The sequence below is a fragment of the Fistularia commersonii genome, chromosome 9 (genome assembly GCF_037954325.1).
Source record: "Fistularia commersonii isolate RoL2024-O1a breed Wild chromosome 9, RoL_Fcom_v1.0, whole genome shotgun sequence".
In the NCBI taxonomy this organism is placed as follows: domain Eukaryota; kingdom Metazoa; phylum Chordata; class Actinopteri; order Syngnathiformes; family Fistulariidae; genus Fistularia; species Fistularia commersonii.
In genome coordinates, this window is record NC_141292.1 from 2622141 (window position 1) to 2636362 (window position 14222).

General features: G+C 38.9%; 3 protein-coding genes across 4 annotated transcripts; 2 read left to right on the forward strand and 1 right to left on the reverse strand.

Moving 5' to 3' along the window:
• The first annotated feature begins 108 nt into the window (after positions 1-108).
• Positions 109-2231, forward strand: rpl28 (ribosomal protein L28). Its single transcript, XM_086151908.1, has 5 exons — positions 109-138; positions 616-703; positions 1099-1222; positions 1853-1971; positions 2099-2231. The coding sequence occupies exons 2-5, from the start codon at positions 623-625 to the stop codon at positions 2186-2188; spliced, it is 414 nt and encodes a 137-aa protein (XP_086008034.1). The 5' UTR covers positions 109-138; positions 616-622; the 3' UTR covers positions 2189-2231.
• A 103-nt stretch (positions 2232-2334) lies between these two features.
• On the forward strand, positions 2335-7570 carry LOC147230939 (uncharacterized). 2 transcript variants are annotated; one of them, XM_086151909.1, is made up of 3 exons: positions 2335-3567; positions 5763-5837; positions 6029-7570. In XM_086151909.1, exons 1-3 carry the CDS (start codon positions 3387-3389, stop codon positions 6169-6171), a joined length of 399 nt encoding a protein of 132 aa, XP_086008035.1. In that variant the 5' UTR covers positions 2335-3386; the 3' UTR covers positions 6172-7570. The 2 variants fall into 2 exon arrangements, with proteins under 2 accessions (XP_086008035.1, XP_086008036.1); XM_086151910.1 differs by having other exon boundaries at positions 2335-3564.
• Positions 7571-8085: 515 nt separating this feature from the next.
• Positions 8086-13651, reverse strand: pdcl (phosducin-like). The gene is made up of 4 exons (XM_086151886.1): positions 13521-13651; positions 10141-10328; positions 9817-9998; positions 8086-9148 (listed from the first exon to the last, which is right to left on the reverse strand). Exons 2-4 carry the CDS (start codon positions 10313-10315, stop codon positions 8585-8587), a joined length of 921 nt encoding a protein of 306 aa, XP_086008012.1. The 5' UTR covers positions 10316-10328; positions 13521-13651; the 3' UTR covers positions 8086-8584.
• Between the last annotated feature and the right edge of the window lie 571 nt (positions 13652-14222).

Below are 14222 nucleotides of genomic sequence, written 5' to 3' on the forward strand. Positions count from 1 at the left end.
GTGTACTTTATGTGGAAAGAATGTTGAGTTTAGGCAATAGAAACCTTTTAAACGTATAGTTTGAGGGGCGCAGGGATTTCTGGGAAAGGCTCCGTAATCCGGTTTCCGCCCTCTCTGGTCCTCTTCCTCCGCTGAAAGGTAACGTGGTCACATCAGCTAGCTTCTCCCGCTAATGTAATCATATCTATTTCCCTTTAATATCGACTTTACAAATAACAAGAGGTAAAATAATGTTATGTTAGTTTGTCCCATATCTTATGTGGCTGTAAACGCCGTTGTTTTGAGAAGTGGATAAGTTTAGGGGAACGTCGGCCCGGTTAGGCCTCGTCGTGCGTCGACTCTCGTTTGATATGAATTAAGCTAATGTTAGCAAAGCACCGCTTGCGATCAAATAAGATTATTTTAAATGTAGTTTTTTTCAAATAAAGTATAAATGACTTGGTATATTAATGTTTAGAAGGGGGAGGTAAGGTATCAGTGAATGATGGGTAAATATACGTAAATCGAGCAAGGAAAACACTCCTTAGCCACAATGTAGCATCTGGTAATAGTAGACACCCGGCGTCTCCAAGATGTCGCCCAATACGTGTGCTAACATCTTGTTTTATTCTTTAGGTTCATCATGTCGGCCCATTTGCAGTGGATGGTTATCAGGAACTGCTCCAGCTTCCTCCTCAAGAGGAACGGACAGACTTACAGCACCGTGAGTGTCCTTTTACTGGAGCCTTTCTCAACCGAAGGTTGAGAAGTTGCAGCAAATCACTATTAGCGCTTTAACTTAACGCATAATCATGTGCAATATTGTCTCAATGTCTTCTTGCAAGACACACAGGGCTTTTGCATGTTAGATTTTCATGTCATTTGATGGGGTTTCCACATACTGGGTTCACTTCAAAAACTAATATGTGCGTCTGTCAACTGTAATATTAGATTGTTCTCAATTGACAGACAGAAAGAATTTAGTGAGCACACTTAACATCACGAGAAAGTAATCACAATGAGTAAAAATCCAAAATAATTTTAAGCGGTCAGAAGTCAGATTTTCCCCAATCGGCTGAATAATCTAATCAATTCTGTTTGTGTGTATCTGTATATCAGGAGCCTAACAACCTGAAGGCCAGGAACTCTTTCCGCTTCAATGGGCTGGTGCACAAGAAGACAGTTGGCGTGCAGCCCGCGGCTGATGGCAAGGGAATTGTCGTTGTGCTGAAGAAGCGTGCAGGTAAATTTATTATATTACAAAATTTAAATATGAAAGACAACAGGTTTAATACAGAAATTTAATTTAAAAAATTCTGTGCAGCTGAGATGGTTTGACATTTTCGTACTGCTGCCTGTTAAACCCTTTATGCACTTTGGAAAAAACTGCCCGTGCTGCAGTGACTGTGAAATGAGTTTTTTCTGACTGCGGGGAATTGGTCTAAGACATCCCTATTTGCGCTGTTGAATTTATTTGACATTACAAATATGCAGACTTTGGTCCGATAAATCTAGAGATTTTTTTTTTTTTTTGTTAAAATATGCTTCAGTGCCTGAAATGATTCACTGACTATGGTAGTAATGTCTCTTTTTTTTTCACTTAGATTATTACAAACCTATACAGTGCTCACTGAAGAAAACCATGAGCAAAAATATAATATAGAACTTGATCTTACTGTGTACAGATGGTCACACTTTGCCATCCACCATTTCAAATATATTGTGCCTGTTATAAGCAGCCGTGTTCACCTTGAAACCTGCTAGCATAACCTCGTTACTTACAGGAAGACATGGCATTTAATAATCCTTTTTATTTAGAATGTACATGGGAAACTGTTTACATTGGATGTGCATTTTAATTTTTGTTTCTCAGGTCAGAACAAACCTGCCACCTCTTATCAGAAGCTGACCATCAATAAGAACTCCCGTGCCACCCTGAGCAGCCTGAGGCACATCATTAGCAAGAACAAGTACAGGAGGGACCTGCGCATGGTGGGTTTCTCCTCATATACATATGTATATGTACATATATTCTCTGCTTGTTAAGTGATGGTCTGATTTTAAAATTGTGATTTGAAAGCATTTAGCACATGGTTTTAATTATATTTTGATTCCTCAGGCTGCCCTGCGTCGTGCCAGTGCCATTCTGAAGAGCCAGAAGCCTGTTGTGGTCAAAAAGAAGCGCACCAGAGCTGCCAAGACCGCATAAACTATTGCAAAATTAAACAAAGGCTTTTTTTGTTCGAAAAATACTACCTCGTCGTTTTTTTAAGGTCAATAGGATGTTTTACCATCAAGTTCTTATTAATATCTAGATAGTTGTTAGGTGTAAATACTTGAGGGATGTTACAAGTAGTCAAATGTCCTAAAACCAACAGCAGTCTTTTAAAAATGAAGCACTTAATATCCATAACCAGAAACACATTGGGCTTCAATGCTCAACAAGGAAATGGGAATTTTTCCCCCTGTATTTGAAGTCATTTGAGCAGAGTAACATTTGGCTAATGATCAGGAAGAGAATCTTTCATTTAATGACAATTTTTTACTAACAAAAAGTTCATGATTTCCACAAATGATACGACCTAAAGGTGTATCATGGTTATAGAGGGCAGCGTTACTAGGCGAATATTTGAATATGTTACTCTGTAAAGTCAGTTTCAACCCATTCACCCTGCATCGGTAACCTCTGCATGAAGGCCAACACCCTGGTGTAAATGGTCGAGCTGCCGCTGTTAAAAGTAGGTCAGTAAGTGGGCACTTAGTTTTACTGACCTATTTACAATTTTCGTGCTGCCTTTAACCAAAACTTGCCGATACCTCTCTGACCTCCAGTGACCCTATCAAACTGAGCGGCCTCAAACCCAAAATCAGCCAGTTCCGGTCAGCCTTGTTGCGTTGCTTTCTCACATTGCTTTAAGTGGTGTGCACGTGGTTCCAATCTGCACGTGACTGAGAAAAGTTGCGACTAATTAAATACCAGGGTGAAGCACATCGATGCCCGTATCGATCACCTTTGCACTTGTTGGGCAAACAACCTCCACCTAATTTTTCCAACTCCCGTTTAACATCCATGTCTGAACAACTGAAGACTCGAGTCTGGGTGTGTTCTCTCAGAACATAAATTTAAAAGCATATCATTATCATTTGAAGCAAATACTATTGATGCAAGCATGGCTTCTATTGTTCTTGTTGCCATGCTCACTGATGTAGAATCATCGGATAGATTTTAAAAAACAGCCCACTGGCAGATTTCCACTGGAGGCTTTGGAGGGAGAGAAAGTGGCTCCCACCCCCAGTCACTCTAAATTCGAATCACAAATCTTTCACATGGATATCAGACCGATAGTGCGCCCTGGATCTGCAAGGATGTGCCAGTTTTGTCTCCTGGGCACTGGACTGCGGTCAGTATGAGGAGGCTCGTGCTTCTGTGCGTTCCCCTCAGCCTGCTGGTGCTTCAGTGTGGGAGCTTTGAGTTACAGGATACGATCCACGCGCTGATAGAGGAGAACATCCAGCTCCACGACCAGCTGGAGAACCTCACCCAAGCTCTGCGGGAACTCAAGCGCCTGCTCTGGCATCAGTCAGGTGGTACTGATTTCAGTTTAACTTTTAAGTCTGCAGTATGTTTTACACGATTCATTTGAATCCGCTGTAAGGATAAATTGTTAAAAAAAAATGAAGGAAACCATTTATCATTTTGTTTAATTATTTTTGCTATTTTTATAAATACTCTCTATATATCCAAGGAAATTAATGTGTTTCTTGCAAAATGCATGGAAGAAATCAATGTACCTTTGTTAAGATATCACCTAAAAAGAAGCAAAAAATTACATTCAAAAGCAAAAGTAGGCACCAGTATAGAAAGAAGTAACAACTGCAGTAAATCATTGTCAACTTGAAAATCACATAATTTGATGTTAGATCAACTATTTCATTTACAAAGATTTATAAGCTTCAACCACATGAATAATGTGGATTACGAGCTTTTTACAAGTTATGGAGAGTCAAGATATGAAAAGCTTAAAAACCATAACATGCACGAGCTTGCAAGGTCAAAAGAGATGTTTCTTTTGCCCCTTTTATTTTGGATATTTCCCTCCCTCTCTTCAATTTCCTGTCTATGTTCTGTCTCTAATCCTCTCCTGCTGCTTCACTCCCTCTTGTTCTCTAAAAATCTACATAACTACAATTATTTGTGTGCGAAGGTGATTTAAACCAGTTGGGAATTCTCAATTCGGTGCTTTAGTAAAAGTCCAGCCGCAGCAGCAACAAGTAGAGGCGGAGTGATACTCCATTACTGATGCATAGATGGAGTACAGATATTGAGAGTAAAAATGCTAAATTCAATTCATCAGCTGATATTTATTGATTATCAATCAAAAATTATCTGCATGATGAATTAAAAGCGGTTACCCTTCAGCTAACTATAATGCCCTATCTAGGGTTTTATTGTATACAGTTGTTTTTTATGTGTCCATCTGGGCATGTTGCAATAAATTGACAAATTGATTTGGATCATTTACATTGAAATACTTGTATGGTGTTACACTCACCGAATAAAAAATAAAAAATAAAAAATAAAAAAAAATAAAAAAAATATATATATATACATATATATATATATATATATATATATATATATATATATATATATATTTGTCAGTGAGTATAACACCATACAAGTAGATATATAAGTAGATAGGGCATTTTGTATTATAGCTAGCTGTAAGGTAACTACTTTTAATTCATTATGCTGATACTATATGACTGATAACCAATAAATATCAGCTGATGCATTGAACCTAACATTTTTACTCTCAACATCAGTACTCTATCTAAGCATCAGTAATGGAGTATCATTCCGCCTCTACTTGTCACTGCTGCAGCTGTACTTTTACTAAAGCAGCGAAATAAGAATTCATGACTAATTTAAATCCCCTTCACATATATACATTTATATGCATGTATATATAAACATATGTATCAAGATGCATATATACACACACACACACACACACACACACACACACACACCAGGGGTCTCAGACTCGTGGCCCTCAGAACAGTATTTTGTGGCCCCCTGCCTGAAATCGAATCTTTGTGTTAGTGCGGCCCATGCGTTTTTTCTCACATGCATCTGGGGATTTTTATACAGTGGGTTTCATAAAAAAAAAAAAAAAACGGGCAAGGAAAACATGAAAAAGTAACTTTGCAATGTGTTTTTGTGTTTCAAATTTTGAAAACAAAATTATTTTTTGATGAAAAAAACATTTAGTGACATTGTTGAAACGATCTTTTCTTTACTTATTTCTATAAAAAACACAAAAACAATAGGGAGAAAAATAAACAGGGAAAATTTAAAAGATTGATTTGATAACCAGAATAGCCACCATTAGCCTTGTACACATGATCCCTCCTCTTATACATGCTACCCATACATGCTATCCATTTTCCAATAAATTATAGTGGCAAATTTTCCCACAGTGACAAGATTTTCTCTTTTAACTCAACAATATTTTTATGGTGTAATTTTGGACTAAGTGTTACTTCTAAGTAATGATTTTAATGGTCCAGCCCGCTTGACATCACATTCGACCGTATGTGGCCCCCAGACCAGAATGAGTTTGACACCCCTGATACACACACACACACACACACACACAATGTGCAAAAAAATAAAGGGAACACTTAAATAGCACAATGTAACTCCAAGTGTCTCCTGAACTGGTTAATAAAGTTGCATGCTGCATCTTACAACTCTTGCTTACCTTTCTGTTTTACAGACCCGGATCATCATGAACACCATGAGCATCACGGCGAGGATGTTCAACATCTGTGGGACGAATGGCTGCAGCACGGTGTGTATCATGTCCATTGTAAATATGAAAAGGTAAATTACTTCTTATTACAAGGCGGACCACCGTGGGATCTGGAGTTTTGCTTTTGAAGCTCTATAACTGCAAAGATGTCCCTCAAGAAAACATTGAATTATCGTACATTGAAAATAGTGTGAGTTTGCTGACGGGACATCGTTGTTCCTTCCTGCCAGGCATCAGTGCAGAAACTCATCTGCTGCTGGAACACGCCTTCTGTGGACACGACCTCCACGACTCAGCTGGAAGCCTCCATGACAGGCCGAGCTGCTCAGTCCTGCTTCTCTCTCTCGCTCTACTGCTTCTCGGCCGTTTGTAGCCTGTAGTTGTTAAAACGTATTTAATATCTCATGGCCAAGTGGGTTAAACAGCGCACGTTTCTTTTCTTCCTCTTCGGCGAGGGAGATCGGAGGCTTTGTTTCTTGTCTTTTCAAATTTGAGGATTGAGTGAAATGAATCCATTAAAATGGATAAATATCTCTTTTCAATCTGGTCATTTCCCCCTAATTTCAGATTTTTTTTTCATCACTGGTTGATAGTTTCTGTTGCTAAATCTCAATTCCGTTTTGTTTTTATAACACTAATATCTTTTGCATTCTTGAGCCTTGATCTACATAATTCTATCATAAATGATTCACACTGAACTCAAGTGTGAAGCAAATGCAGTGGGTTTTTTTTTTTAATTACACTAATTTCCCAGCCTGGCATCATCTAAGTATTTCTATTTTATTTTATTTGACAAATACTTGGGCACTATGTAAGTAAGTATAAAAACTCTTCTGAATTTAAAAAAGGGTCACTTGACTCTTTACAATGAAGGAATAACAAGGTATTTGTCAGAAGACACATTTTTTAGCTTTAGTAAATGAGGATTGGTAATATTTTCAGTTGGTCTTCAGTATGTCTTTGACAACTATTATGTTATATGAATGTTTAAAAATGAGAGACAATACTGTTTCCAAGTATTTTGGTAATGATAACTATTTTACTGTGATAAAGTGTGATACTTTCATTAATGTGAAAGTGGTTGGGTGTTATACCTTCCTCCCCAATCTAAGCATCTAATATTGATTTATAATATCATACATTATCTTTACAAGCAGAAAATGTAGATAATACTCTCACAATTAATTTGGCACTCTAATTCTTCTTAAAATATTGTCATACCTGGCTAATAAGAAACGATGGTAAAAATCATCAAGTTCAGAGTAAGTTTTCCAACATTATTATAAAAGCAGATTCATTATTTATTATAAAATTAGCTGAAAATTAAATGAATACAAGAAAAGGGAAATGTACTAAATCTTCAGGTCAGTGTTCTGTGAGCTGCTCTGATGGCGAACAGCGCCCCCTGCTGGTCGAACCATGCAGTGACAGTGAATCTCAGCATCTCCGTGTTTCTCTCTCTAAACTCAATTTGTCTTTATTTGCTTGGAATCGATTTATCATTTTATTTTCTTAATTTTAAATGCTTCTTTATAGGGGGAATTTTACAAATTGACATGTCTAAAGTCCGGGACAAGCCACCGCAGCGGGACAGTTACTCAATTTTCACTGGTGTCTGCATAGCATTTAACGACTAAAATCATGCCGACGTTATCTAAATGTTTTCTTTAATAAAGAAATATTTTATGACTGTGTTGTGGTGCTTTGGTGCAAAATAATAGCGGCTAATTTAAATGTATCGATATCGCCTTAGCCAGTGCATTTAAACGCGAACAGACTATTATAATTTCTTAGTGGCTCATTAGCAAGACTTGAAGCGGGAGCATTCAACTGTTTGCAATGTCACACTCACATCATTTTTTTAGGAGAAATGTATTTAATATTAAGCTATACATCTGAATCGAACCCTTTTTATATCACCCGTTAATGTTGAAAGTTGTGTGGCTTACCGAAGAAGCTAGCCGTTTAGCAGGCTAGCCGCTGAGCGAGTTTGCGGTCGGTTGAAACGATCAGGTAATATCGGATCACCCGACAAACCACGTCTAAAATTCTTTTCAATAGCCTCTTGTCACGCAGTTTGAACGAAGAACAAAAATTATCGTACATATATATATACTTAAGCGTATAAATCATGTATTTGTATCTATTTCGGATGCTTTCGAGCCTAGTTACTCCCGATTCCCACGCCCGAATTATCACTCAAACGCACCACACAGACGTACAAACTGTCCAATAACAGCTGTTGTTACTAAAAGTTACATTCACTCAATGTTTGACTGATAAATAAGGAACACTTGGAGGGGATTGCAAACGTTTATTTTTCATTTTTTTCCCGACGGTTTGAAATAGTACACAACAACATATAAAAGTTATAAAACCAACAACTAGTCAGTTTTGACTGAATGTTCACGTGCTAGAGAATAACATTGAAGAAACTGAAGATGCACACTGAACCGATTAGGGGACGTGTTTTTTCAGACATTAATAAATAATTGACAGTAAAACAAAACATTGAAAGGTACCACATATTCTCGCTATTCATAACAACAGGTCCAGGCTAATTATAATGGATAGGACTCTTCTCGGGTGCTTTTGGCATGGAATGATGATGACTTCATGAAAAACTTGTCTTTACGTGTCATTCACGTGTGCGCTTACTTTAGGTCCTGCTTCCAAGCTGGCTTCTGTATTATTAAAAAGGAAATTCTGGCTCAGTCCATCATTACTAAGATTTCACGTTTACTCATCTTTGCCAAACATGTCATGGAAGTGAAGATATTATGGCTCTAGTCTATATCGAGGTCAGAGTCCTCATCGCTCTGATTATTCTGTATGATGGCTCCATTCCGAATGGTCTTTGGGACAACCGGAGGCTTGTCGGGCAGCAGGCCGTACTCTTGTAGCAGGGCCTCCACGTCCACAGCAAAGAAATCTTCCCCGAGCTGGTCTGTGAGCCGCACAAAGTTGCCGATGAGATCCCCCGCTTTATAAACCAGCAGGGCGGGCAGAGCGCTGTCTCTGAACAGCGCACTGGTGCTGATGGCTGAGCTGCGGACACTGCAGAACTTGACCAGCGGGTATTCCTGGGCGAGACACAGCAGACTGCCGGTCATGGCCTCGCAGCCAGGGACTTCGGGCTCATAGATGTGGATCATGACCAATGTGCCTTTGTCCTCCTTGTCCAAAGCCTCCAGGAAGTCCTCTCCGCTATGAAGCTCGTAGACCTTCTCGAAACGTTTGCCACGGCACAGCTGGCGCCGCATCTCCTCAATCCGCTGCATGCGGTAATGCTGGAGGAAGTTCTCATCGTCCTCTTCTTCCTGGAGCATATTGTACTCCTGCATGGTCATCTGTGCAGAGAGGAAAGAACATCCAGAACACTTAGATCAAACAAAGTGAAGCGCCAATAAGAAAACTCTTGGTAGTCATATTAATGTGATATGAATTAGCAATTGCACTAAAACTTTATTAGTCTGGTAGTAAACACACTATTGATTGGTCCCCTTTCAAATGATCCGTTTTATGCTTTTGCCTATATAAGAGTCGTCTCAGGACGTCAATGATAAAACTCCCGGGGAGCTGTGAAGCTTTCTAATGCTCTAATGCTAGCCAGGTATGATGCCGTTTGGTTTCATCTTTCACAGCTTTACATTCTATCGGAGGTTATTTTCAGACTCCAATGTGATGATTTTCCTTTTATGTTTTTTCTTCTGACGTGAATAAAGAACCTTTATTTGGATTCATTTTTAAATAATACCCAACCGTGTTATTTCCTTTTGTGTTGTTTGACTAATTTTAGCCTGATCCCAGTGGTCAAAGCATTCATGTAGAATACGGTGTATAAAGGCATCTATGCGATGCTTGCTTATAAACACATTTTTCTTGTGTCCTTGCATGTCTAACCTCCTGTCATGTTCGATACGCTATCTGAAACTTGAAAGGGCTTCCCTCAAAAATAGGTTGTTCTTTATTTCAAGCGGTGCGGATTGGAGAATAACTTCTGGTGCAACTGACTTACTTTGCTCTTGATCTTGTCCTGCAGTTCTTTCTCCTTCTCTTTGTCTTTCTCCAGGTCGAGGTCAGACCGGCAGCTCATTGACAGCTTCTTGATCAGTCTTTCCATCTCTTTCTTCTGCTCTTGCTTCTGCTCCACCTCCAGCTGCTTGTACTTTCTCCAGTCATTGATCACACCTTTAGGTCCTGCGAAAGAATGGAATCATCTCATTGTTACTTTTGTAAACAGACTGAATAATTCATGCCGTGTTAATGACTAGACATTGATGACATCTAGCCAAACACTGTCCCTTTTCTCGTATTGCTTTCGGTAGTGAATTTAAGCTACCTGTATTGACAGCACTTCCATCTGGACTGTAGTCGATCTCGGGCTCATTGACGTTACCGTCCCGGATGGTCTTGCATTCCCCATCTTCATCCTCATTATCACTGCCTTCATCCTCGCTGCTGCTGTAGTAGTACTGCAGCTTCTCTCCCAGAATCTTGTCATCCAGAGTTGTCATGACTACAGCTCACCTGAGGGCAGAAGGTCATCTTTTAATATTCAGGTGAGACATGTATCCAACTATCGAACACAATACTGGCCAAACACACTGATCGTGTTTTTTTTCCTACAAGGGAGATATAGGTTATTGTGCATTTTATCTTCATGTGTTATAGACTCTCGTAACCTCAAATATATATTTATTATGAATAGTCAGATGGTTTTGTGAATATTCCCCAAGACAATATTGTTTGTGAGCGCTCCATGAATATTCACTTCTATGCGTCTGACGCCCAGTTGAACTTATCATTGGAGCCAGATGAGACCAGTGGGTGTATTGAGCTTCAAAAATGTCTTAAATACATGAAAATCTGGAGGACAACCAGCTTTTTGTGGCTTAACTCTGACAGAACTAAATTCATCATTCTGGGCTCTAAATATCATAGTAACACTACACCTAAAGGTATGGCTTCTCTGGATGGTGTGAGGTTGGTTTCCAACACCACTGTTAAAACCTGGGTGTTATCTTTGACCAAGAGTTGTCATTTAGTTCCCACGACTACCTTCTTTCACTTACATAGGATCACAAAAATCAGGAAAAGCCTGTCTCAAAAGGACGCAGGAAACATCATTCTTGATTTTGTCACTTCCAGACTGTAAAATTGTATCTCTCACCTGTTGGCCTGTCTTAGCATGTGGTTAAGACTCTGCAGTTCATTCAGAATCCTGCTCAACATGTTCTTTCAAGAACTAATATGAGGAATCACATCTCCCAAGTATTGGCCTTTCTGAATTGGCTCCCTGTACAATTAAGAGTATAATTTAAAATCGGTCTCCTTACTGACCAGGCACCCCCTTGTCTTACCGAACTGTTAGAACCCTACCACCCAGTCAGATCTCCAGGCTTCCAGGACGCAGGACTACTTGTGTATCCTGAGGTCAGGAAAGCAGGATAAGGATCAGAGCAATGAGTTACTAAGTTCCTCTTTTGTGGAACCATCTTCCAAGACCTTTCTATTTCAGAAAGTTTGCATTCAGAGCTAGGCTAGCATCTAGTTATGCTACGATCAGCTTACTCTGCTAAGGGATATCACATGAGTCACTTCTCTCGTTCCTTCCCCTCTTCCTACCCTGTGAGCGTGACCTTCAACAATGCTTGGTTGTAACCTCATGTCTTCTTCCGAGTCCATGGACCTTCTCATTTCGCAGATTCCCAGGGGGCCTGGCTTTATCTGCTACTACAGTCCTGCCGACGGCCCATGAATATTGAAGGCATTATTGTATTATTACATCAGAAGCTTGTAGCTGCAAGCTGTTGTCAGAAGTGGCGGAGGAGATTGTAACGTGATCGTCCTTGAAACATCCCGGTTCTTGTGTCGAAATGTTGCTGAGCAAGACACTGAGCCCCCAGGTCAGGGCCCGGCAACATTTACCACTCAGAAAGCCATTTGGACCCGTTTTCCCACAGTGAAGAAAACACCGGGAGCCACATAACCCTTTTGAAATTTAAAATCAATTAACACGGCATATAACATTATTGTTTTTGCCTCTATGCTATGTATGAAAAAAAATGTGTTGCATTTTTTGAAGTCAAAGAACTGCAGAGAAAACAAAAAAAAAATTTTGAACTCTGAAAAAGACACGGGGTCGACCGTTACTTTTAAGCAAAATACTCAATGTCTGTTTGAGTCCTTCTTGTTTATATGAAAAAAAAAAAGCCAAACTTAAATTATCCACCAGCAGCAAACCGTAAATGCTGCCCCCTCTCTGTGTGCCATCATGCTTTTACTGTCACTTATAAACAGCAACAAAACTATTTAACGCATTTTATTTAGATGTTACAAGATCGCCATGATCTTTAAATTTAAAATCACACTTTAAAAATGAACGAAGGAAAATAAAATACATTTAAATTAAATATTCATCATTATAATTATTTTCAAAAGCCACAAGGAGCCACTGGCTGCCGACCCCAGCAGCCAACTGCTCATGGTTGATCCATGATGGATTAAATGCAAAGAAGGAATTTCCCCCCCAAGGGATTAATAAATTATAAAAAAAAGGGATTAACATTACTTAAGTATGAGCTTATTTGTCCCAGTCCCACACTTTCTTTCTATCACTCTCTCTCTTTCAACCCCAACCGGTCACAACAGAAGGCGCCCACATCAAGCTGGGATCTGTTCAAGGTTTTCTGTCTGGTAAAGGGCAGGTTTTCATTTACACAGTTACCAAGTGCTTGTTCATGTGCTAATCTTGGATTTCTTTTCTGCTTTTAATGTAACGTGTCATAAGACAACTCTATTGTGATTTGATGCTTTATAAATCAAATTTGACTTCATTTGAATGATATGGAGTGCAAGCATAGTAGGTTACTTCAACGATTCTGTTATTTAGCCTTAAGTTACAATCTCGAAGACAGTTTTTCCTCGATGGGACAACAGTTTTTAGAACAAAAATGTCGACTTAAGTCACTGAAGCATAATAATCCTTACTGACAGCTCTCCTGCCATCAGCAGATACAAAGGGCTTAGGTCAAAAACTAGGGCATAACAGGAGGGCTTGTTGTGTGTCATTTTATGAATACTCAGCTGAAGGCTGATTAATGATGTCGTTATAGAGTTACAAAGACAAGAACATTGTTCAAAACATAAATCATGCATATTGTACGGTTTCATAAGGAGTAATTATACAATACAATACAATACAATACAATAATTATATTGCATGTCACTGCACATAGATTTTGAATATAGAATATATCGGAATAAATCTATAGAATATAGATTTTACAGTGGTTTCTTCGTGCCTTATTTCAGTTTTGTTGTTGAATTTTAAGTAACTTCCTGCCGATAGCCAGGCTAATATGGGGGAATAAAGGCGTAATACAAGCGACAAATACGTGATGGGATACTTTTAACCGTATATTTTGACGACGTAACCATCTTTGATAATAATGCTGGCGTTACTAGTTGAAAAGAATCGCCTAAGTGTTACAAAAGAAACGAAATTGAATAGAATTAGCTTGTTTATAAAATAGCACACAACAGCTAAAGAACTACCACTTTTGGCTGCTAGCTTTTACTTAGCTCAGAGAAAACGGTTTAACCAGTGAAGAAAACGTAAACATGAGCTCGCCATTAACGAAACCGGCAACACAGAACAACCATCATAAACACGTATGGCTATACTAGTGTAGCAAATATTGTTAGATTTGATATTACCGTGCTTGTTTGACAACTCGTCGGAAGAAAAAATGTCAAATCCCGCTGCTACTTAAGCTAACGCTAGCTTTAAGCTTCAATAAGCTTAGCTCAGCTGATGATGCGTTCAAATACTAAAACTGTTGGAATTAAGAAAATCCTCTCATCACGATTTAGCTCCGGTATACCATTTTAGCCGGTTTATGAGTAATGGACAATACACCCATTTCTGACATCCATTCATTTGTGCCGTTTAAAGTAAAACCATTTTACAAACGCGCACTTCCATGAGTTTGCTCAAAATGCTTCTGGTATGTTGAAAAACATACAACGATTCGTTGAACAGCCACGACATGGAAATTACCAAGCCACGCTTTTTTCCGCAGTTTAAACGAATGCTATTTTTTGCCGCAACGTAAACGAACGGTAAAATTACAAATAAAAAAAAAAAAAAAAAGGAAAAAAAATTCTGTGTTCACAAAAGTTTTCCATTTTACCATGAGTACTTAAAGAAAGCACGATGACGACACAATGACGTATACTTAATACCTGCAGTTCAAACATTGGCCACTAGATGGCCAAATTAGCTCAGAGCAATGCTAGAAGTTCTTGTCTGCATCTTCTTGTTGTGGAAACTGGACTTGAATTTCTTCACTTAAAGACGTTTCACCCCTCTTTTGAGAGCAGAACTGCAGAACTAAACTGAAAAAGCCTCTCAGGTGA